This window comes from Bubalus kerabau, chromosome 17 (genome assembly GCF_029407905.1).
Source record: "Bubalus kerabau isolate K-KA32 ecotype Philippines breed swamp buffalo chromosome 17, PCC_UOA_SB_1v2, whole genome shotgun sequence".
Lineage (NCBI taxonomy): Eukaryota > Metazoa > Chordata > Mammalia > Artiodactyla > Bovidae > Bubalus > Bubalus kerabau.
The window spans coordinates 50869907-50895658 of NC_073640.1; the positions used below are offsets into that span (position 1 = coordinate 50869907).

Sequence of the window (25752 nt, forward strand, 5' to 3'; positions counted from 1 at the left end):
GCAGTCCGGCGGTCACTCCCAGAAGCCTCCCGGCCCCACCCAGCGGCTACTTTGCTTTAGGAGTTTTAAGACGTGGAGCCTCTCTTCCCACAGACGACCCGGTGGCTTTGGCCTCTGGTTCTTTTTCCGTATCTCTTGCTGCAAACTGCGCGTGAGTGGCACTGTCTGAGGAGGAATCCAGCTTGGGTCGCCGCGGAGACGACTATGCAGACTTAGCCAGAGCCCGCGAGGGACGGTGAGTGGCGGTGGGAGTGGGGTTGCGAGAGGCGCTGAAAGCGTGGACCGCCCGAACGCCGCCGGGCGAGTCCGCGCGTCCCCTCGGGGCTGTGGACGCTTGAGCAGCGGGGTTGCGGGGCGCTGGTTTTATCTCTCTTTTAGGGTGAGTGCGATTGTGAGACTGAGAGAGGTGTGCGTTCGTTTTGTGTGACGGAGACACCGAGTGAGTGTCCTTTCTGTGAACGTGGATTACCCAGAGCTCTTTGTCCCCGCCGCTGCTTCCAGGCTTCTCTCAAACATGTATGTCTCCCAAAGAATGTGAACGCTGTTGGGAAATCTGTTTTTGAGTCCTGCAAGACACCTTCCAGCAAGAAAGTACCTACCGGCTGCTGAGATCGGAATTTTAAAATCAAGAATTGTCCCTGAGGCCAGGGTTCTGAGAGAGGCCACTTTGTAGCAAGGGGCCTGAGAGTCGGTCCTGGTCGCTGCCCACCCTAAATTATAAATCCCTCCATTTCTCCTCCTGCCGTCCAGAACCTTAAATAGCCTCCAGCACACTATGTGGCTGCCAAAAGTTGTATTAATAATTAAATAATGTCCAGCTGTCAAAAGGATGTTATTGGGGGGGCGGGGGGAAGAATTACTCCTGAGACAGGTTCCTACCCCGATCCTTCCTCGGATTACCCTTCCTGGAAGTTCTCTGGGGCTCATTTATACATTTGAGTATGGAAGCATTTCTTGAGCTCCGATGGCAGAAACCTGCTGTGAGCTTTGATACGGATTCCACAGTCCTACTTAATTCTGGTTTTATGTATGAGATCACGGCGGATTTAGTAGCTTTGAAGGATGGAACACAATAAATACTCAACATTGTCTTTATTGTAGTGTCATTCACCCTTCAGATTTCTATAAATCAATGACGAAAATATGAAGTTAATGTGATGAGCGCTTCTATATAAAAGGGCTGCCGCTGCTAAGTCGCTTCAGTCGTGTCCGACTCTGTGCGACCCCATAGACGGCAGCCCACCAGGCTCCCCCGTCCCTGGGATTCTCCAGGCAAGAACACTGGAGTGGGTTGCCATTTCCTTCTCCAATGCATGAAAGTGAAAAGTGAAAGTGAAGTCGCTCAGTCGTGTCCGACTCTTAGTGACCCCATGGACTGCAGCCAACCGGGCTCCTCCGCCCATGGGATTTTCCAGGCAAGAGTACTGGAGTGGGATGCCATTGCCTTCTCCGATCAAAGGGCTAGATGGAGCTAATTTTCCAGAGTGTTCTGATCCAGGGGTCCTTTGTGTTTGGGGGCTTACAAGGGACCACAGAGTCTTTGTAATTGTCTAGAATTACTGCATATATTTGTAAAAATGCATTTTTCAAAGGTGTGCATAACCTTAAAAGATTAGACATGGGTAACTCATCTGCAATGAAAGATTTTTATACTTTTAGATGATTTTTCACAAAATTAATGATTATACAAATGGAATGGTTAAGAAAATCACAGGACATCCATGAGTTAAAATATTATATAGATAATAAAATTCCTGTTCATAAGAATTAGTCATTACAAGAAAAAAAAAGGCTATTATCTAATGTTGAGCAATCTTAAATACTGTAGTTATAAAACAGTAGTCAAGAAAATTTGAAAGCCTCAGCTCATTTTAAAAAGAGAATTTTGTAAAAACTTGCAAGGATTGTAGACAAAATGATAGTTTAATTGGTTTTTCAGAGAAGAATGAAAGTGTTCAGCTATATTTACTGAGCATTTTCTGTGTACCAACTTTTCTATCTACTTGGTATACATGTTCACATTAATTTGTGAAGGCAGTTTCCCTTTCTGTTGATGTTAAAGTGTTTATGGTGAAATGTCTCTAATTATCATCAGTGCAATACAGCTAAAGGATATTCAGGAAGTGAATATACTTAAGTGGTATTTTAATCATGTTGAGGTTTTCATCGTAGGTCTGATATTAACAAATCTTTTTAATAAGGAAAATATAGCCTCTTTCCAAAGTCATGTCTATAAATATTTTAATACTTTGAAATATCTTTATATTTTATTTATGATAATGGAATTAATACAGGTTTACTGCCAAAAAATAAGCCTGTGTTCATTTCCTTAAGGAATTTATTGAGAAGAAAGCAAGGATAACCCATAATCTCCCTAGAGATAATCATTTTAACATTTTGATGTATATATATATATTTTTTTAATTCCATTTTTGTGTGGCTTTGTTTTGGCAGAATAAAATTGATCAAGTAAAGGAGACAAAAGAGTCCAACTCATAGTTCAAAAAAATCTAATCTAATCCAATAATGAACATTATACCCTGTATATGTAAAGAGAAGAGGGAAGGGCAGAGAATCTTGTGTGAAAAGCATTACAAACAGTTATGCCTTTTATTTATTACAAATGTTATTTGGAACAATTACCAGAGCACTGTATTACTAAGGGAGACATCTTTTCAGAGTTAATAACTTAGAAGTTTGAGCTTACTTTCTGAAAAAATAACACTAATCTCTAATTTCCAAGTGTCTTGCAAGTACAAGCAATTTTTACAAACATAGTTGTTATGCTAGAAAATAAAGATAATATTTATAAATATTTATGTAAATATGTGAAGAATAAAATTGATTCTCCAGTTGTATTCTCAATTTTATCATACTATTCTTTGAACTGGTTTATGATTCTGAAAAGTTTTTCTTACTCTCTATAGCTGCTGGGGACTGAGGAAGGGCATAGTTTCTCTTTTCTTGTCTAATAATCTCTCTTTTTTAAAATAATGATTTTATAAAGCAGAAATCTATTCTCTTGTCTAATAATCTCTCTTTTTTAAAATAATGATTTTATAAAGCAGAAATCTATATTCTCATATGTAACTCCTAAAATTTTATTAAATATTAGAATTATAAGAAAGAGGAAACTCAAGAAGCTCAAGTTTTAATAAAACCAGGAAGCATCAGAATTAACTTTTTATAATGAAAGATTAAGGAATATGGAATGATTTTCTTCTTCAGTAATGATAGAAATTTTACATTAGTCATCATGATGTACAGTTTAGTGTGTATATGGATTATTTTGCCTAGTCTTCAAAATAGTTTTATGTGATTTTTTTATCCTTACTTTGCTGATGAGAAAATCGGCATTGAAATGTTTTTCTTAATTTCAGTGGGATGCCACCTCCTAAATTATGCATGCTTTCTTCACTGAGCAATTCTTTTAATATTGTTTTCCATCAGTTATGTGGTTTAATATCATCCTTATTAAGAATAGCATGGCATAAATGTCACAATATAGCAGACTATAATATATTTAACGTATTTGCTTGCAGTGAGATTTTCATGTTTTTAATTCTGGACCATCAAAAATTATTCTCTGATGAACATCCTTGTGTATATACTTTGTAAATTTATATAGTTATTTCCTTTAAAATTTTTTGAAAAGTGGTATTTTGTAGTAAAAAAAAATCATACTTCTTTTAATTGTTTTAAATATGACAGACCTGGAAAGTATAATAATTGAGGTAATGCAATTACTAAAAAGACATAATTACTTCCTTCAGAGTACTTATAATTTGTGAAGGAATTTAAAATCTGTATAGGAATACGGCTTCCCTGGTGATTCAGTGGTTAAGAATCCACCTGGCAGTGCAGGAGACATGGGTTCAATCCCTGGTGCAGGAAGATTCCCACATGCCTCGGAGCAACTAAGCCCGTGTGCCACAGCTGCTGAGCCTGTGCTCTAGGGCTTCACAAGCCACGGCTACTGAAGTCCATGCACCCTAGAGCCCATGCTCCACAACAGGAGAAGCCATTGCAATGGAAGCCCACACACCGCAACTAGAGAGTAGCCCCTGCTTGCTGCAACTAGAGAAAAGCCAGTGCCACAGCGAAGACTCAGCACCGCCAAAAACAAATAAATAAATTAATTTTAAAAAATTAGAAAACAATCTGAATAAATCTGAATAGGGATAATTATAAGGTGGTATGTGATGAAGGCCACTGGTGAGAGTTAAGTGAGCTGCCTAAAGGAGACATCTGGGTGGCTGTAGTGGCAGTAAGAATATAAACAAGTGATACCGAGCGCATGGGATCTGTACGGCAATACAAGTGCATATTTGTACTATGACCTTTATATCTTGTAGACTTCATTCTAGTATGAGACGTATAGCAAAATTATAGGTAAAATAATTCAGCAGCTTCCTGGAGGGTATCATGACAAAACTGACTAGTTCAGAAACAAAAATTCTTCTGTCAAAAAGATCTGAAATAAAGATGCATTGAGACTGTCATCAGTTTACAAAAGAGATCACTCAGGGACTGTTCCCAAGTTTTTTGTAGCCAAAATTCCAACATAACTGAGAAAAAAGTATGAAATGAGATACTAGGATCCAAAGGAAACAAAAGCCATTTAGTAAAATAATGTGAATTTAAAGAACAAAGAACTTTTGGGAAGTCTTCACCTTAAGTTAAAAAAATCTTTCAAATTCCTATGTCAGTTATTACAATGATTATGAAGTAACCTTTTAAAAAAAACAAGGTCTAAGCAAAAAGATAGGGATTGCTCATGTCAAATTCTGATCATGGCAAAGGTATATTTTATGTCTTCAGTAGTCTTATTTGATTGTTTCATGTATGGACTAAAAACAATTGAATACACAGTGATTCATTTCTAAAGACATCCCCACAAAAACAAACAATGCAAAACAACCAAAAATACAAGAGCTCTTAGTATGTAGACATACAAATTTCTAGACATTTCTATCTTCTGTTTTATGATTATCTGTCATTCTTTTCTCTGTATTGATTAATATGCTGCTATATTTTATAAATAGAAATATATTAGTTAACTTGACTTTTCTATTGATGTAAATGAAACACTTTCCACTTCATTAAATATTCTTCCCAATTTAACATTTAATGACTACTTTGTATTCTAATATATTGTTGGTCTGTCATATATTTAACTAATAAGCTTTGCTGGACTTAGAATGCTGAACATTTCTTGTCCATCTCTAATATTTTGATCAACTGCAACCACTTTCAAGGCCACAAAAAGAGGTTTTAATTTGGATTACATAGCCTCTTTTCTGTCTTGAAGTTCGCAATGGAAAGAGGAAGATCTGTTTAGAGCAGGACACAGCTGCCCAATCTCAGGTTCATATCAATCTGATCACAATGGTACATTGGTCAGAAAATTTTCTACTGAAGTATCTGGGTCTGCATTTCAATGCAGAAATGACTCTGCAGCTGAGGGCTCTGGGAAATGAGTGAGGAGTGCATTTGTCCAGAATCCTAACTTACCCAAGTTGTGTGTAATGGGAAGTGATTAGGAATCTGGAATAGAAGAGCATAAATGGTGATATTAACTGATGCCCAGTGTGGAAACTCTAAAGCACATCTGAAAGTCTTTCTCTTCTCCCAGGTCTGGGTTTTCTGGACTCGGCTTTTCTGATAGAGAAGCCCAGAGGACTGATCAGCTCTTACAGGTCTAAAACCATGGCCCATGTAAGTTAATATGTCTCTTCTGTTGAAATATGTGCGTTTTTTAGGTCATGTAAGCATTTTAATTAATTTTCCTGAAGTTTCCTAAGAGAAAGTTTGCTCAAATAACCTGTTTCCTAATAAATAAATAAATAACCTGTTTCCTAACTATTGTTCCAGAGAAATATGAGGTCAGATTATTTAGCACTGTCTCTGTTTGGCCCATTTGAAACTAGCATTCATATAATTATTTCCCAGATTATTCAGTATATTTTAATTTTTCATTTTTCAATTAAGGGCAGTGATGGAATAATGGGGCTTAAAGTTCTTTGAAGTAAAGATTTATGCTGTGCAGGTCAGATTTGTAGTTTGAAGATAGAGACAGTTCAGTTCAGTCACTCACTCGTGTCCGACTCTTTGCGACTCCATGGACTGCAGCACACCAGGCCTCCCTGTCCATCATCATCACCAACTCCTGGATCCTGCTCAAACTCATGTCCATCGAGTCAGTGATGCCATCCAACCATCTCATCCTCTGTTGCCCCTTCTCCTCCTACCTTCAATCTTTCCCAGCTTCAGGGTCTTTTCAAATGAGTCAGTTCTTCACATCAGGTGGCCAAAGTATTGGACTTTCAGCTTCAGCATCACTCCTTCCAATGAATATTCAGGACTGATTTCCTTTAGGAGATAGAGATAGTGGTTCTATTTAACTATCCATGGTAAGACTTTGATGTTTTCCACAGATGTGAGATTTCCAGGTAGATGCAGTGGAATTTATCATTGAATGACCTGAATCTTAATGTGGTATGAAATTCTTGCTTTCTGTGGATTAGGTTATGATTGGGGCTTTTAAGATGGCAGTCATGGATTTGCTAGGAAAGCCATGAGACGTAAATACTAAGGCTATTTTGTTGTTGAATGAGACATGCTATGTTTGTGTCATATCTGTATAATTGACCAGCCTTCTTCAGTATCATTTAAGTCAAATGAGTTATCTTTTACTGCATAATTAATTACTCTGAAATTAATTAATTTAATTAATTACTCTGTATCTTAAAGCAGCAAACATTTATCTCTCAGTTTCAGTCAGTCAAATATTTGGATGTGGCTTAGCTTGACTCTTCTGCTCTGGGTCTCTTATAGGGTTATCAATGTGTTGGTCAGGTTTGCAGTCATTTTAAAGCCCAACTTTTGAGTGGATCTGCATCCAGGCTCACTGATGTGGTTGTTGACTTGATGCAGTTCTCATGGCTGTTGGATTGAGGGCCTCACTTCCACAGTAGCTGTTGACTGGCAGCTGTTCTTGGTTTATTGTTATGTGGGCCTCTCCTTAGAGCAGCTCACAACCAGCTAAGCCAGCTTAGCTGGCTTCCACAGAGTGAGCAAGTGAGACTGCAAGAGAGAATAAGCAGTGTGGAAATCATGGTTTTTTATAAGCTAACATTGAACATGACATTCCATCACTTTTCTCTATTCTATTCTATCAGAAATAATTCTCTCACTGGGTTCAGCCCACAATTCAAAGGGAGAGGATTACATGAGGACATAAATTCCAGGAAATGGATATTATTGGTAATCAATAAAGTTACCTGCTACACTCAGAATAAGGAAAACATTTAGTGAGAAATGGTAGATAACAGCAACAATGCATATCATTATATGTAGTTGGTGAAAACAGGACCTTAGAATTGTGGAAAACTTTCCAAATTTGTGTATCTAATTGTGTAAATGATTAAATATGATTTACTTATAAAATACAATGTCGTATACCAAAATAATACATGGATTTATTGAACAAAGCAAAAATGCTTATGGCAATATCTGACATAATGAAGTATTTAATGCTATTTCAACTGAAAGATGATGCTGTTAAAAAGCTGCAGTCCATATGCCAGCAAATCTGGAAAACTCAGCAGTGGCCATAGGACTGGAAAAGGTCAGTTTTCATTCCAATCCCAAAGAAGGGCAATGCCAAAGAATGTTCAAAATACCACAAAATTGCACTCGTTTCACATGCTAGCAAAGTAATGCTCAAAATCCTCCAAGCTAGGCATCAATGATAAGTGAACTGAGAACTTCCAGATATACAGGCTGGATTTAGAAAATGCAGAGGAACCAAAGATCAAATTGCCATCCATTGGATCATAGCAAAAGCTAGAGAATCTAGAAAAACATCTACGTCTTCTTCATTGACTACACTAAAGGTTTTGTATAAATCACAATAAACTGCAAAATTCTTAAAGAGATGGAAATACCAGACCACCTTACCTGCCTCCTGCAAAACCTGTTTGCAGGTCAAGAAGCAACAACAGTTAGAACCAGACATGGAACAATGGACTGCTTCAAAATTGGGAAACGAGTATGACAAGACTGTATATTGTCACCCTGCTTACTTAACTTATATGCAGAGTACATCATGCGAAATGCCAGGCTAGGTGAAGCACAAGAGGGAATCAAGATTGCCAGGAGAAATACCAGTAACTTCAGATATGCAGATGACACCACCCTTATGCCAGAAAGTGAAGAAGAAATAAAGAGCCTCTTGATGAAGGGGAAAGAGGAGAGTGAAAAAGCTGGCTTAAAACTCAGCATTAAAAAAAAAAAGATTTTGGCATCCAGTGCCATCACTTCATGGCAAATAGATGGAGGAACAATGGAAGCAGTGACAGAGTTTATTTTCGTGGGCTGCAAAATCACTGTAGACGGTGACAACAGTCATGAAATTAAAAGATACTTGCTCTTTGGAAGAAAAGCAATGACAAACCTACACAGCATATTAAAAAGCAGGGACATTACTTTGCTGACAAATATCCATCTAATCAAAGCTATGGTTTTTCCGGTAGTCATGTGTGGATGTGAGAGCTGGACAATAAAAAAGGCTGAGTGACAAAGAATTGATAACCTTCAAACTGTGGTGCTGGTGAAGACTCTTGAGAGTCCCTTGGACTGCAAGGAGATCAAACCAGTCAATCCTAAAGGAAATCAACCCTGAATATTCATTGAAAGGACTGATGCTGAAGCTGAAGCTCCAATCCTTTGGCCACCTGATGCGAAGAGCTGACTCATTGGAAAAGACTCTGATGCTGGGAAAGACTGAAGGCAGAAGGAGAAGGGGGTGACAGAGGATGAGATGGTTGGATGGCATCACTGACTCAATGGACAGGAGTTTGAGCAAACTCTGGGAGATGGTGAAGGACAGAGAAGCCTGGCATGCTGCAGTCCCTGGGATCACAAAGAGTTGGACATGACTGGGTGACTGAACAACAATGCTTGAAAGAAATCTTTAATTTTACCCAGTTTTCAAAAAATTTGAAATATTTATTGAGAATTTTTGAGGCAGATACTATTTGAACATTATTCTTGTGTAGGTTTTTTAATTTAGGAGGGAAACATTTTTATTTTGTCCATTTCCAAATGGTTCAGATATTTAGAAGTATCCAGAGAATGGAAGACATTCAACCTGTGTCAGCAGGCTTCTTAAAAAATACATATACATTGTGCTTCAGTCTCCTTCCACATTCTAGATTGCCAGTCTATGTGCTTTCATTTTCTCTTTTCTTGCAGAGAAGTCCATCAATTCCTCTGCTTCTACTTTCAATGTATTTTCTTTAATTTCTTCAGTGACACATGTATTTATGGTTTCAGGGATCATTGACATTCAGTGATGTGGCCATAGGATTCTCTCAGCAGGAGTGGGAATGCCTGGACCCTGTTCAGAAGACTTTGTACCGGGATGTGATGATGGAGAACTATGGTAACTTGGTCTCATTGGGTACGTTCATCAGCCTCAAATAATTTAGGTTAATTTAGAATCTGCTGTATAGGCTATGTATTTTTTCCACCGTGATTTGCAGGGCTGCCATTCAAGAAACTAACTAAATTTGTTTTTCCTCTTCCCCAAAAAGTGGCTGAGCTTTGTCAGGTTAGAAATGGCAGCACCATTAAATACCTTAATCTTCTCTATCCTTCAGTCATACTTATATCTCCATGTGTTCTGTTTTTGTATTTGCATCTCTTCCATAATGACCAAGCAGCTAAATTAGAAATTTGTGGCATATATTGTACAATATGGTCAAAGGATTGAAGTTTTTTTGTTTATTTGTGTTCCAAATTGCTCTAATACTTCATTTTATGATTTGAAACAGTTTTAGGGATATTAGCTTATCACAGGGCCCTGAATTGCTCTCAGAGCCTCCACAGTTTGTATGATAATGGGTTGGATAATTGGAATTTATTTAAAATTGTACCAAATGCAGTTCATTTCCTAAAACAAAAGTCTTCATCTGATTTGTTGTTGAAAGTTGTGATTGGTGAAAATTACATTCAGAATGGAATGAATATCTTATAGCTGTCTTTTCTTGTGTCCTCTAGTGATACTAGAGCATAAGAATAAAGTTAATAGTTAACATTTTGATTACTGTGCAGTAATCATTATTCTAGGTACCTTATGTGATTTAACTTATTAAAATAACTTGAGTATTAACTGATTTAATTCCCCCAACAGTACTATTATCCCCATTTTATAAAGGAAAATACTGAGGTGCAGTGGGTTTAAATGATTTGTTCAAGGTTATACCAAAGGCAGGAATTGATTCCAGGCTTCAGAGTATCTTTTTAACCACATTATGCTTGATCTCTAGAGTTAGAAGACATATGAGTTTGAATTTTAAACACAGCAAAACAAAAACTTTACCTTACCAACTGATCTCTTGTTCTTTAATTCTCTCATTCTTCTCTAAAATAGTCAATATCATTATGATCTTTTATAATCGTAATTATAATTTTAATCTTGACTAGTCGCAATTTATTTCTCCATCCTGTGGCATTCTTTTTTCTTTAAAACAGGCCATTCCATTTCTAAGCCAAATGTAATTACCTTACTGGAACAAGGAAAAGAGCCCTGGCTAGTTGTGAGAGAAGAAACAAGAAGTTGGTGTACAGGTAAGAGCCAGTCGGGCAGAAGTCATTTGTGTAAGTGGTAGCCCAGGCGGTATGTACTTGGTAAACATATCCCTGAAACATTAGTTGAAAGCTCCCTTCTCAGTGATGTGTGCTAAGTTGCTTCAGTCATGTCCAACTCTTAGCGACCCTGTGAACTGTAGCTCACCAGAATCCTCTGTCCATGGCATTTCCGAGCCAAGATTACTGGAGTGGGTTACCATATCCTTCTCCAGGGGATCTTCCTGACCCAGGAATCAAACCTGAGTCTCCTGCATTGCAGGTGGATTCTTTACCAACTGAGCCACCAGGGAAGCCCAGTAACTACATGTTTAACAATCTTAGAAAGTTTACATTGCTCCATTCCACTTACTCCATATCCTTTTCAACACTTGATCTTGTCAGTCCCTTAAATTCTAGATACTATAGTTGGTATGTAGTAGTATCTTAGTGGTTTTAATTTACATTTCCATAATGACTAATCATCTTGAGTTTCTTTCATTTACTGATCATTCATATTTTTAGGAATATTTGTTCAAATCTTTACCCATTTGAAATCATTATTTTCTTACACTTGAGGGGTAACTGTTCTTTATTTTGCAACAGAAGGAAGTTGTTTTGGAACATTAAAAACATTTTCCCCACAATTTGTCTTACCTATTTTATTAATATCTTAGAAGGAGTTTTAAAATTTTTATATATTCCTATTTATCAAATTCCTCCTTTATAATTTTTTTTTGGGTATACTTTAAAAGAAATCTTTGTCTGCCCAAAGGTGGCAAAGTTTTGTCCCTATTTTTTCTTGACCTTTTTTAAGTTTTGCTTTTACATTTAGTTCTGTATTCATTTTGAGTTAATTTTGTATTACAGTGTGAGTAGGGTTCAGGACTAATGGTTTTCCTATGGATAGTTATTCTAGCACCATTTTTTAAAAAAGGAATTTCCTTTACCCTTTGGATTGCTTTGGCACCCCTTTGGGTTATATGTATGTGTGTCTATTTCTGGTCTCTATTGTGTTCTTCATGTTGGCATAGAAAGTGAGAATCTTGAGGTAGATTTGTTCATTTGTGACCTTTGTTGAATTGAGGTAGTTTTCTTTTGTTCCTAGTTTGCTGCTTTCTTTTTTGTTGTTGTTTGTTTTTGCTATGAATGGGTGTTCAATTTTGTCAAATGCTTTATCTATTAAAATTTTTTTTCAAAACTTGACATTTCTTGTGTCCCCTCGTAATCCTTCCTCCTCTGTCTCCTTCCAACTTCCCTAGGTAAGCACTGATCTACTTTCTACTTTCGATCACAATTGAGTTGATTCCGTTTTCTGTAGTTTTATATAAACATGATAGTGTGAAGTTTTTCATCTTCCTTTAGTCAGCGTAATTACGTTGAAGTTCATCATGTTGTTATTTGTATTTTACTGTTTATTGCTCAGTACTATACCAGTATTTGATTATACCACAGTTTGTTTCTTCATTATTTGTTGATGGACATTTTTGGGTTTTAGCAATGACAAATTAAGATGCTGTAGATATTTGTTTACAAGTTTTTGAATGGACATATGCTTTCATTTCTTTAGGCTAAATACTGATCAGTTGAATGCCTAGATTATATGGGACATGTATGATTAAATGTGTAAGACTTAAAATTCATTTATTTTTGGCCATGCTGGTTCCTCGTTGAGGCTCAAGGGCTTTCTCTAGTTGCAACAAGTGGGGGCTACTCTCTGGTTGCAGTGCGTGGCTTCTCATTGTAGCGGCTTCTCTTGTCGCAGAGCATGGGCTCTAGGGTGTGGGTTTCAGTAGTTGTGGCTCACAGGCTTAGTTGCCTGGTGGCATGTGGAATCTTCCTGGATCAGGGATCGTACCTGCATCCCCTGCATTGGCAGGTGGATTCTTAACCACTGGATCACCAAGGAAGTCCAAGATTTTAAATTTAGATAAATAAGATTATAAATTTAAATTTGTAAGAAACTTTTATAGAGTTTTTATACCATTTCACATCTCCACCAGCTCTAAGAGAAGGGTGGATCCTCCATATCTTATGAACAATTGGTATGATCAGTCTTTTTAATTTTGGCCTTTCAAATAAGTATATAGTGGCATTTTGTTGTGGCTTAAATCTGATTCTCTGTAATGGCTAATGATATTGATTATCTTCTTTACTGTTTCTTTGGTGCAGTATCTTTTAAAATCTTTTCTCTGTTTTCTTGTTGAATTTGTAAGTTACTTTTCATATTCTACATTAAAATATAGTCTTTTTTAATATTCTCTTTTTTATTGTGATTTTTCCTTTCATTCTTGTAGCAGTATGTTTTAGAGAACAGAAGTTTTTAACTTTCACAAAATTGAGTTTACCTGTTTATTCTTTATGAATCATGACTTTTGGTGTATCTAAGAATTCTCTTTGCTGTCCAAGGGACTCTTGAGAGTCTTCATCAACACCACAGTTCAAAAGTATCAATTCTTCGGCACTCAAGCTTTCTTTATAGTCCACCTCTCACATCCATACATGACTACTGGAAAAACCATAGCTTTGACTAGACTGACCTTTGTTGGCAAAGTAATGTCTCTTTAATATACTGTCTAGGTTGGCCATAACTTTTCTTCCAAGGAGCAAGCATCTTTTAATTTCATGGCTGCAGTCACTATCTGCAGTGATTTTGGAGCCCAGGAAAAGAAAGTCTCTCAGTGTTTGCACTGTTTCAGAATCTATTTGCTATGAAGTGATGGGACCAGATGCCATGATCTTAGTTTTCTGAATGTTGAGTTTTAAGCCAACTTTTTCACTCTCCTCTTTCACTTTCATCAAGAGGTTCTTTAGTTCTTCTTCACTTTCTGCCATAAGGGTGGTGTCATCTGCATATCTGAGGTTATTGTTATTTCTCCCGGCAGTCTTGATTCCAGCTTGTGCTTCATCCAGTCCAGCATTTCTCATGATGTACTCTACATATAAGTTAAATAAGCAGGGTGACAATATACAGCCTTGATGTACTCCTTTCCTGATTTGGAACCAGTCTGTTGTTTCATGTCCAGTTCTAACTGTTGCTTCTAGACCTGCATACAGATCTCTCAGGAGGCAGGTCAGGTGGTCTGGTATTCCAACCAGTCCATCCTAAAGGAAATCGGTCCTGAATATTCATTGGAAGGACTGATGCTGAAGCTAAAACTCCAATACTTTGGCCACCTGATGCAAAGAACTGACTCATTTGAAAAGACCCTGAAGCTGGGAAAGATTGAAGGCGGGAGGAGAAGGGGACGACAGGATGAGATGGTTGGATGGCATTACTGACATGATGGACATGAGTTTGAGTAAACTCCGGGAGTTGGTGATGGACGGGGAGGCTTGGCATGCTGCAGTCCATGTGATCACAAAGAGTCAGATATGACTGATCGACTGAACTTAACTGAAGAATTCTTTGCTTAGCCCAAGATCACACATTTTTTCCCTGTTTTCTTCTAGAAGTTGCACAGTTTTATGTTTAACGTTCAGGTCTGTGATCCGTTTTTTATTTCATTTTTATTTATAAAAGTCTGGATTCTTTTTTTCTTTTTTGGCATATGGCTATCCCAATTGTTCCTGCATTATTTCTTTCTTCACTATTGCCTTTGAAATGATGAAAGTAAAATTTTCACATATGTTTGGATCTATTTCTGATAATCTGTTCCATTGGTTATATGTCAATTTGATGTGTCTTGCTGATTACTGTATCTTCATAAGTCTTATAATTAAGTAGTATTATTTAGTCCTTGTATTACAGTCTTTTCAAAGTTTAACTATTCTAGATCCTTTGAATTTCCTTATAAATTTTAGGATCAGCTTGCCAGTTTCATCATAGACAACAAAAATGTCTGCTAGGACTTTTTAATGAAATTACATTAAATCTATAAATCAATTCAGCAATAATTATTGACATCTTAATAATACCAAGTTTTACATCCCATGAACTTGATATATCTCTCCATTTATTTATTTATTTATATTTCTCAGCTGTGTTTTGTAGTTTATAGTGTACAGGTCTCTAGTTCAGTTCAGTTGCTCAGTTGTGTCCGAGTCTTTGCGACCCCATGAATTGCAGCACACCGGGCCTCCCTGTCCATCACCAACTCCCAGAGTTCACTCAGATTCACATCCATCGAGTCGGTGATGCCATCCAGCCATCTCATCCTCTGTTGTCCCCTTCACCTCCTGCCCCCAATCCCTCCCAGCATCAGAGTCTTTTCCAACGAGTCAACTCTTCGCATGAGGTGGCCAAAGTACTGGAGTTTCAGCTTTAGCATCAGTCCTTCCAAAGAACACCCAGGACCGATCTTTAGAATGGACTGGTTGATCTCCTTGCAGTCCAAGGGACTCTCAAGAGCCTTCTCCAACACCAAAGTTCAAAAGCATCAATTCTTTGGCACTCAGCTTTCTTCACAGTCCAACTCTCACATCCATACATGACCACTGGAAAAACCATAGCCTTGACTAGACGAACCTTTGTTGGCAAAGTAATGTCTCTGCTTTTTAATATGCTGTCTAGGTTGGTCATAACTTTCCTTCCAAGGAGTAAGCGTCTTACACATCTTTTTTGAGCTATATCCCTCATGATATCCTATTTTTGATACTACTTTAAAGTTTTTAAAATTTGAATTCCTGAGTGTTCTCTCATATTTATTGTATATATTGGTTGTATATGCTTCAGGCTTGCTAAACTCAGTTATTATCTTCTAGTAGCTGTTTTGTAGATTACATTTGACTTTCTACATGTATGATTAAGTAATCTTGATTAATGACATGTTTGTTTCTTAGCTTTTCTCCTGCATGCCTTTATTTATTTTCTTGACTTATTGCACTGCCTGGAACTTCTAGTCCAGTGTTGAATAGAAGTGCTGAGGGCATAACTTTTTATTGTTCCTGATCATATGTGGTAGGCATAATTCTCTCACCATTGGATATGATGTTAGCTGTGGGTTTTTGGCAGGTGATCTTTATTAGGATAAGTTCTTTTTTTCTAGTTTGCTGTAATTTTTTTTTTTTTAGATTTTCTTTAATATGAACTATTTTTTAAAGTCTTTATTGAGTTTGTTACAATATTGTTTCTGTTATTTATGTTACGGTTTTTTGGCTGCAAAACATGCGGGATCTTAGCTTCTCGACCAGGAGTTGAACCCACACCCCCTGCATTGGAAGGCAAATTCTTAACCGTTGGATCACCAAGAAAGTCCCTGTTGTGAGTTTTTATGAGGGACAGATATGACTTTTATTAAATGCTTAAAAAAAAATTTTTTTTAGACATGATCCATATGGGTTTTATAGTTAATTATATTGATGGAATTTTCAAATATTAAACCAGTCTTGTATTCCTGAGATTGATCATTGATACGGTCTGAATGTTTCTATACCCCAGTATGCACATATTGAAATCCTAACTCCCAAAGATAATGGCATTTGGAGGAAAAGCCCTTGGGATTTGATTAGGGCATGAAGGTAGAGCTCTTATAAGTAGAATTAGTGTTCTTATTAAGAGTTCCCACAAAGATTCCTTATCCCTTACACTGTATGAGAATGCATTGAGAGGGTACTGGATATGAACTAGGAAGAAGGCTTTTCCCAGAATATGATCATACTGGTCCCTTGATCTTGGACTTCTCAGCCTTTGGAACTGAGAGAAATACATTTCTGTATTTATGAGCTATCCAGGGTATTTTTTGTTACAGTAGCCCAAATGGACTAAGACAGGCATAATGTATTATCCTTTTTATATGTTGATCAATTCTGTTAAGATAGTGTTTAGTATTTTGCATATATGTTTACAAAGACTTCCCAGATGGCTCAGTGATAATCCACCTGCCAAGCAGGACCTGCCAAGCAGGTTCTATCCCTTAGTCAAGAAGATTCCCTGGGGAAGGAAATGGCAACCCACTCCTTTATTCTTGCCGGGTAATTCCATGGACAGAGGAGCCTGGCAGGCTACAGTCCATAGGGTCACAGAGCTGGACATGACTGATCGACTAAGCATGTACACAAATATGTTTACAAGATTTTATACTGTGTAATTTTCACTTCTTACAATGTTTTTCTCCTGTTTGGTATCACAGTTACTAGCTACATAGAGTGATTCACTCCTCAATTTTCTGAAAGAGTTTGTTTAGAATCGGTAGTACCTCTTCACTAAGTATTTGAAACAGTTCACCAGTGAAATCACTTGTGCTTGTAATTTTCTTCGGGGAGAGGTTTTCAAATTGTTTGTAGGTATAGTGTTGCCACACTGATTTATATCCTCATGCACATGTCATTGTTGGTAAAGGTGAATGTTGTACTGACCCATACCCAGATGGGCTTCCCTGATAGCTCAATTGGTAAAGAATCTGCTTGCAAGGTAGGAGATCCGGGTTTGATCCCTGGGTTGGAAAGATCTCCTGGAGAAGGGAAAGGCTGCCCACTCCAGTATTCAGGCCTGGAGAATTCCATGGACTGTATATAGTCCATGGGGTTGCAATGAGTCAGACACAACTGAGTGCCTTTCACTTTCACATACCCAAATACCAAATTAAGAAATCTTTTCTGGCTATTTTTGTCCCAGCATTCCCCCCTTGCTTTCTAGTTTGGCAGTGCTCCCTCTTTGGCAGTGCTCCCTCTTATTGTTCTTATAGCCAGAAATATTGTGGAGTTTCTTTTGGAAGTTTTGTAGCCCATGCTTACCCCACAATAACTGGGACCTGCCCTTGAAACACGGACATGAGAGTGAGTTAAGCAAGAAACTCAGCTCAGTCTCGGCTGCTTTGTAAAGTCTGACTCCGTTCCAAAGCCCTCCTGATTTATTTACACCCTTAATGTAGTTAGTTTTTGTGTTTTGTCAAGTGTTAATTGTTGAAATCAGTCAGAAAGGGGGCAGGCCATAGGAACTTGATGCTGCCATACTGGTACTAGAACTTCTTCAATTAGAGTTATTTAATGATGAGAAACAATTTTTTTCTCTTGTATCACTGCTGATTCATTGCTTTTTATTGCATGGTTTTTACCTGTCACAATCATTTTTATGCCACTATTTTTTAAATTTTTTGGCCAGGTTAAACTTTCTAAGCCTTTGAATTCTTCCTCTCTTTTTGGCATAAGAGCCTAAATTTTCCCTTTGTCCAGCTATGCTGTATCCATTTTTTTAGATCTAGATATTGAGAAATTACAATACAGGTGTTAAAATATGTTTATTACTTTTTTTTTCCTGGCAGCTTTTTTCTGTTTCTTCTGTAGCATCTGATTGGTTTAGGCTTTCTCTTCTGTGGTCAGTTTTGATAAATTTTCCTAGAAAGTAATCCATACTTTCAAAAGTAGTCATGTAGTATAATTCATACAAATTATACCTTACAGTTTAAATAAATTCCTGTTTCTTTTAATTCCTCTGATGATTCTTGTTTTCCTCATATTATCATTTGTTTTTAATTGTCTTTTTTAATTGATTTATGTAACACTTCATATAATGATTTTTTTTTAAGCACCAGCTCTTTATTTGTTAATGCTATTGTTTTCTAACTCATTATGTTCTACTTTTATCTTTATTTTACTTCCTCCCTCTACTTTGTTGTTTGTTGTTTATTTTTCACATATTAGGCTTTGAGTTTCAAATCACTTTTTTGTAGAAATAATTATTTTAGGTTTTCAGTTCTCTGCCTGGTGAAACAATGCCCAAGATTCAGATATGGGTTTGTTTTCTGTGTGGTCCACTTATTAGAATTCTTTTATTTTAGTTTTTTCTTCCCATAGTGATCTAGCATTTTTCAAGAAGGCATTTTCATTTCCACATGAAAGTGCTTTTGGTTGCTAGTATTTATTAATTTCCATTGTTATCAATTTTTAAGCATGTTGTTAATATTCTTTCAATTTTTTATACACATACCACACTATACGCTAGTTAAAAGAAAATATTTTTTGCCCTCAACTCATAGCCTCCTCATTAAACACTTTGTATTTTGATCAGGATACTTCACAGAGACTTTTATCATTGAGCCCCCAACTGCTAATTATTTTTCATATAATTCTTGGTGCTCTTCTAGACTCTTTTGTATAATTCAGGTTCCCTCTTTTGCCCAAAGTCCCTAAATGTTCAAATACTACATGACTTGTACGTATACCTGGTATATATCAGAGAACTGATTGACAAACTTTTCTTGGGATGACCAGAATGGTTGATGATGATGATGTGATGTTTAGTCACTAAGTTGTGTCCAACTCTTGTTACCCCCATGGACAGTAGACTGCCAGGCTCTTCTGTCCCTGGGATTTCCCAGGCAATAATACTGGAATGGTTAGCTATTTCCATCTTCAGAAGATCTTCCTAAATGAGGGATCGAATCCATGTCTCCTGCATTGGTAGGCAGATACTTTACCATCAGGGTAAAGCCTTGACCAGAATGGTTGGCCTTGGTTAAAAAGGAAAGCTAGAGAGGACCTGAGAAAAGCTATGAAGGAATGAATGAGATTGAACATCTATAAGGATGATAAATAATAAAGTGTCAGGGGAGGAGTAACTAAGCAAAGACCCTCAGTATCTTAATTTATTATGAAGAATAAATAAAAGCACATGTGGCTCTGCACAGAGGGAAAGTGTCACAGTGGTGGAAATGCATATTTTTAGGGGAATTGTAATTGAAGACTGATCAGGTATAAATAATTTGCTTTTTGAAGTTTTATATATGTACATGTTTATATTTTAGATAGAAATAGTATTTAGAGATGGCTGATACTGGCTGTCTAGGGACAAGATTTTGCATATCATCATAAGTCTAGTTTCAGTTACATTACACTGATATCTTGAAATTGCCTGTGGTGGGACTGTTTACACCATAGACATTGGCAAATACTGTAAATCAGGGCTGGATGTGTTAGGTGTGTGTCTTTGTAGAGCTGGCTGTTAAACATTTACCAGCACTGGACTGCATAAACTTACTTTTTCTGAGCCCTCCTTTTAAATTTTCAAGTTTTAAAACTGTATTTTAGAGTTCCTAAACCATCTTTACTGGGTGAAATTTTCCGTTTTTCTCTTAATTCTATAAAATGTTTTGTTTTGTGGTCAAAGGAACTTTTTTCTTATTTGTTTTAGATTTGGACTCAAGATATGAAATAACCAGCAATGGAAAAGCATACATTTATAAAAAACGTTCATCTCTTACTCTACCTCACAGAATTGATAATGGAGAGAAACCATATGAATGTAAGGAATGTGGGAAGGCCTTTAGTCGTCATACAGACCTAAAAGTACATCAAGTAATTCATACTGGTGAGAAACCGTATGAATGTAAGGAATGCGGGAAGGCCTTTAGTCGTCCTACAGACTTAAAAGTACACCAAGTAATTCATACTGGTGAGAAACCGTATGAATGTGAGGAATGTGGGAAGGCTTTTAGTCGTCTTACAGACTTTAAAGTACATAAGAGAATTCATACTGGTGAGAAACCCTATGAATGTGAACAGTGTGGGAAGGCTTTTAGTCGTGCCTCCAACCTTGCTCAACATGCCAGAGTTCATACTGGTGAGAAATCCTATGAATGTAAGGAATGTGGGAAGGCCTTTAGTGATGTTGGAACACTTAAAATACATCAGAGAATTCATACTGGTGAGAAACCGTATGAATGTAAGGAATGTGGGAAGGCCTTTAGTCAAGCCTCAAACCTCATACAACATGACAGGATTCATACTGGTGAAAAACCCTATGAATGTAAAGACTGCGGGAAGGCCTTTAGTCATGCTTCACATCTTGTTAGACATGAGAGAATTCATACTGGTAAGAAACCCTATGAATGTAAGGAGTGTGGGAAGGCTTTTAGGAGTAGCCATCAACTTACTATACACCATAGATTTCATACTGGTGAGAAACCATATGAATGTGAGGCATGTGGGAAGGCCTTTAGTGTGTATGGACGACTTACTCGACATCAGAGTATTCACAGTGGTGAGAGACCTTTTGAATGTAAGAAATGTGGGAAGTGCTTTAGGCTCAGTTCAAGCCTTAAAGTACACCAGAGTATTCATACTGGTGAGAAACCCTTTGAATGCCACAGATGTGGGAAGTCCTTTAGGCTTAGTTCAATGCTTAAGGTACATCACAGAATTCACACTGGAGAGAGACTTTGTGGGATATATGTATAGTAGACAGTGGAATTATACAACTTGTAATGAAGAGAATATGAGAAGGATTTTATATGGTTCAGTTCTTATAAGGCATCAAATAATTTAGGAACTCCTTGGAATTCAAGCAATGTTTGAAGTTTTTCAGTTATGACCCAAATACTGTTCACCTCCAGAGAATTTATATTGTACTTTATATTAACAAATCTTTTATGGCATTCCCCTTTTGTTACTATTCACTGAGTGACCAAGCTCTTTGGCCAAGGTTGCAAAGCAGATCAGATCAGTCGCTCAGACGTGTCCGACTCTTTGTGACCCCATGAATCGCAGCACGCCAGGTCTCCCTGTCCATCACCAACTCCCGGAGTTCACTGAGACTCACGTCCATCGAGTCAGTGATGCCATCCATAAGTGCCTCCAGTTCCCTGGTTGGGGAATTAAGATCCAGCAAGCCATGCAGCATAGCCAAAAAAGGAAAAAAGAAAAATAAAAACCTCCCAAAAAAGAAAAGTCCTGGGCCTGGTGGCTTCACTGATGAATTAAACAAGAACTAATACCAGTCTTTCTCAAACTTTTCAAAAAAGTTGAAGAGGAGGGAATACTTCCTAACTGATTCTGTGAGACCAGCACAACCCTGTTAAAAAAACTATTAAAAAACCACTACAGTAAAGAAAATTACAGAACAATGTCTCTTATGATCATTTATCCAAAAATCCTCAACAAAGTACTAGCAAACAGAATTCTGCAGCATATTAAAAGGATTATACACAATCACCAAATGGATTTATTCCTAGAATGCAAGCATGGTTCATCATATGAAAGTTCACCAATGTAATATGGCACATCAGCAAAATGAAGGAAAAAAACATGATCATGTCAACTGATACAGAAAAAGCATTTGACAAAATTCAACACCCCTTTATAATAAAAACACTCAACAAAATACAAATAGAAGGAAATCATCTCCATTGTAACAAAAGGTATATATGAAATTATCTCCACATAATAAAAGCTATATGAAAGACCAATAGGAAGCATCAGTTCAGTTCAGTTGCTCAGTCCAACTCTTTGCGACCCCATGAATCACAGCACGCTGGGCTCCCTGTCCATCACCAACTCCCGGAGTTCACCCAAACTCATGCCCATCGAGTCGGTGATGCCATCCAGCCATCTCATCCACTGTCATCCCCTTCTCTTCCTGCCCCCAATCCCTCCCAGCATCAGAGTCTTTTCCAATGAATCAGTTCTTCACATGAGGTAGCCAAAGTATTGGAGTTTCAGCTTTAGCATCAGTCCTTCCAAAGTACACCCAGGACTGATCTCCTTTAGAATGAACTGGTTGGATCTCCTTGCAGTCCAAAGGACTCTCAAGAGTCTTCTCCAGCACCACAGTTCAAAAGCATCAATTCTTTGGCACTCAGCTTTCTTCACAGTCCAACTCTCACATCCATACATGACCACAGGAAAAACCATAGCCTTGACTAGACAGACCTTTGTTGGCAAAGTAATGTCTCTGCTTTTGAACATGCTATCTGGGTTGGTCATAACTTTCCTTCCAAGGAGTAAGCGTCTTTTAACTTCATGGCTGCAGTCACCATCTACAGTGATTTTGGAGCCCCCAAAAATAAAGTCTGACACTGTTTCCACTGTTTCCCCATCTATTTCCCATGAAGTGATAAGGCCAGATGCCATGATCTTAGTTTTCTGAATGTTGAGCTTTAGGCCAACTTTTTCACTCTCCTCTTTCACTTTCATCAAGAGGCTTTTGAGTTCCTCTTCACTTTCTGCCATAAGGGTGGTGTCATCTGCATATCTGAGGTTATTGATATTTCTGCCGGCAATCTTGATTCCAGCTTGTGCTTCTTCCAGCCCAGCGTTTCTCATGATGTACTCTGCATATAAGTTAAATAAGCAGGGTGACAATATACAGCTTTGACGTACTCCTTTTCCTGTTTGGAACCAGTCTGTTGTTCCATGTCCAGTTCTAACTGTTGCTTCCTGACCTGCATACAGATTTCTCAAGAGGCAGGTCAGGTGGTCTGGTATTCCCATTTCTTTCAGAATTTTCCACAGTTCATTGTGATCCACACAGTCAAAGGCTTTGGCATAGTCAAGAAAGCAGAAATAGATGTTTTTCTGGAACTCTCTTGCTTTGTCGATGATCCAGCGGATGTTGGCAATTTCATCTCTGGTTCCTCTGTCTTCTAAAACCAGCTTGAACTTCTGGAAGTTCACGCTTCATGTATTGCTGAAGCCTGGCTTGGAGAATTTTGAGCATAATACTTGATAAAAGAAAATATTTTTATCTAACATCAAGAAACAAGACAAGCATGTCTTCTATTCAACTATACCACTTCTACTCAACACAGCACTGAAAGGTCTCAGCAGATCATTATGCAAGAAAAACAAAGGCATCCAAATTGGAGAGGAAAAAGTAAAACGATCTCTGTTAATAGGTGACATGATGTTATATGTAGAAAACCCTTAAGACTACAAAAGAAATCTGTTAGATTTGGTAAATGAACTCAGCAAATTTTCAGGATGCAAAGTCAACATGTAAAAATCAGTTGCATTTCTGTACATTAACAAAAATCAAAAGGAAATTTCAAAAACATGTCCATTTATGATAGCATCAAAAAGGATGAAATAGTGAGATTAACCAAGGAAGTAAAAGTACAATGAAAGCTACAAAATTAGAAATTATAGAAGACATAAATAAATGGAGAAACATCCCATGTTCATAGATTAGAAGACAATGTTATTAAAATGCCAGTGCTACCCAAAGCAATCTACAGATTCAAAGCAATCCCAATCAAAATCCCAATGATGCTTTTTGCAGAAATACAGAAACCCACCCTGAAATTCAAATGGAATCTTAAAAGGACCTCTAGTAGCCAAACAATCTTGAAAAGAACAAATCTAGAGGACTCACATTTCCTGATTTCGAAATTTACTATGAAACTTGAGTAATCAAAACAGTGCAGTATTTGCATAAAGACAGACATATCCACAAGTGGAATAGAATAGAGAGCCCACAAGTAAAGCCTTACATATATAGTCAAGTGATTTTGACAAGGCTGCCAAGACCATTCCGGAGAAGGCAATGGCACCCCACTCCAGTACTCTTGCCTGGAAAATCCCATGGATGGAGGAGCCTGGTAGGCTGCAGTCCATGGGGTCGCGAAGAGTCGGACACGACTGAGTGACTTCCCTTTCACTTTTCACTTTCATGCATTGGAGAAGGAAATGGCAACCCACTCCAGTGTTCTTGTCTGGAGAATCCCAGGGACAGGGGGGCCTGGTGGGCTGCTGTCTATGGGGTCGCACAGAGTCGGACACGACTGAAGCGACTTAGCAGCAGCAGCAGCAGCAGCCAAGACCATTCAATGAGAAAAGTACCCCTTTTCAACAAATAGAGCTGGGAAAACTGGATGTCTAGACTGAAAAGAATGAAGCTGGACCCTTACCTTATGTCATGTACAACAACTATCTCAAAATAGACTGAGGACCTAAACACAAGACTTAGAACCTTTAGAATGAAACAGAACAAAACCTTCATGACATTGGATTTGGCAGTGTTTTCTTGGATATGATATCAAAGACACAGCAAAAGAATTGGACTTGATGAAATTTAAAAAAAATTTGTATCAAAAGACAGTGTCCATTCAAACAATATCATTGAAACTAATGGAGTATCATTTTCAATAGGTTATTTTTGGAAATTACTTTTCTATAACTATGTATCTTTTTCATTAGAATGTATAGATCATTGTCACCTGAAGGAAGAAAGAAAAAACAGACACTGTGCACAGAGTGAAAAGGCAGTCCACAGAATGGGGGAAAATATTTGCAAATTTGATAAGCAGTTATATCCAGAATGTAGAGAAACTTCTAAAACTCAACAACAATTTAAAAAAATTTAAAAATGGGTAAAAAACTTAAATAGACATTTCTCCAAAGAAGATATATGAATGGAGAATAAGCACCTGAAAATATGCTTAACATCACTAATCATTAAGGAAATACAAATCAAAACTACTGTGAGGTGCCACCTGACATCTATTACGATCACTACTATTGGGGAAAAAAAGAAAAACAGAAAAAGAACAGTGTTGGAAAGGATATAGAGAAATTCGAACCTATCTGCACTACTGGTGGGAATGTAAAATGGTTCAACCATGGTAGGAAACATGTAGTTTCCTCAAAAGGTTAAAAAGAGAAGTATGATCCAGCTGTGGGTATAACTGAGGTCAGGGTCTTTTAAGAGCTAGTTATATACTGTTCATACCAGCATTGTTCACATTAGCTCTAACATAGAGGAAATCCAAGAGTCTGTAAGCTAAATGTGGTATATATATACAATGGAATATTCCTCAGCCTTTTAAAAGAAGGAAATTCAGTAATATGCCAAACAAAGATGAACTGTGAGGATATTTTGGTGAATGAAGTAAATTGTCACAAAAGGCGCATATTGAATGATTCCACTTACGTGAAGTACTTGGTCAAAAATCATTGAACTTGTAATGATGGTTGCCAGTGCCTGGGGAGAGTGGGGAATTATTGATTATGATTGATAAGTATAAAGTTTTAGTGTTAAAAAATGAAGAATTATAGGGTTCAATGGTAGTTATGACTACATACAATGTCACTGAAATATATATTTAAAAATGGTTAAGATGGTAAATTTATGATATATGTATTTTTAAAAAATACAACAACAAAAATTCACAGACTGGATAGCTTTAATTTATCTTCTTATGGTTCTGGAGACAAGATGTCATCAAGTTTGGTTTGTTCTGAGGCCGGCCTCCTTGGCTTGCAGATGACTGCCTTCTCACTGTGTCCTCATGTGGCCTTTGGTCTGTGTGCGCGCATCTCTGTTGTCTCTCTGTATGTCCTAATCTTGCTGTAGTGACATTAGTATTAATAAGAGTGGATTAGGGCCCACCCAAATAGCCTTATTTTAATTACTTCTTTTAAACCTTATCTCCAGATACAGTCACATTTTAAGGTCCTGAGGGTTAG

The 25752-nt window shown here is 37.4% G+C and overlaps 1 protein-coding gene across 4 annotated transcripts; it reads left to right on the forward strand.

The window, feature by feature from the left end:
- LOC129631968 (zinc finger protein 607-like) lies at positions 1 to 24502 on the forward strand. 4 transcript variants are annotated; one of them, XM_055553352.1, is made up of 5 exons: positions 1 to 235; positions 5636 to 5718; positions 9340 to 9466; positions 10537 to 10635; positions 19703 to 24502. In XM_055553352.1, exons 2-5 carry the CDS (start codon positions 5710 to 5712, stop codon positions 20746 to 20748), a joined length of 1281 nt encoding a protein of 426 aa, XP_055409327.1. In that variant the 5' UTR covers positions 1 to 235; positions 5636 to 5709; the 3' UTR covers positions 20749 to 24502. The 4 variants fall into 4 exon arrangements, with proteins under 4 accessions (XP_055409327.1, XP_055409329.1, XP_055409331.1 ...); XM_055553353.1 differs by having other exon boundaries at positions 3 to 235; positions 10540 to 10635; XM_055553354.1 differs by lacking the exon at positions 5636 to 5718.
- Positions 24503 to 25752: the final 1250 nt, after the last annotated feature.

Excerpts from the sequence above, each read along its gene's own strand:
- LOC129631968 (XM_055553352.1), top strand. Across the intron at positions 9,467-10,536 it reads TGGTAACTTGGTCTCATTGG|CAGGCCATTCCATTTCTAAG; the intron begins GTACGTTCATCA and ends TTTTCTTTAAAA. Across the intron at positions 10,636-19,702 it reads AACAAGAAGTTGGTGTACAG|ATTTGGACTCAAGATATGAA; the intron begins GTAAGAGCCAGT and ends TATTTGTTTTAG.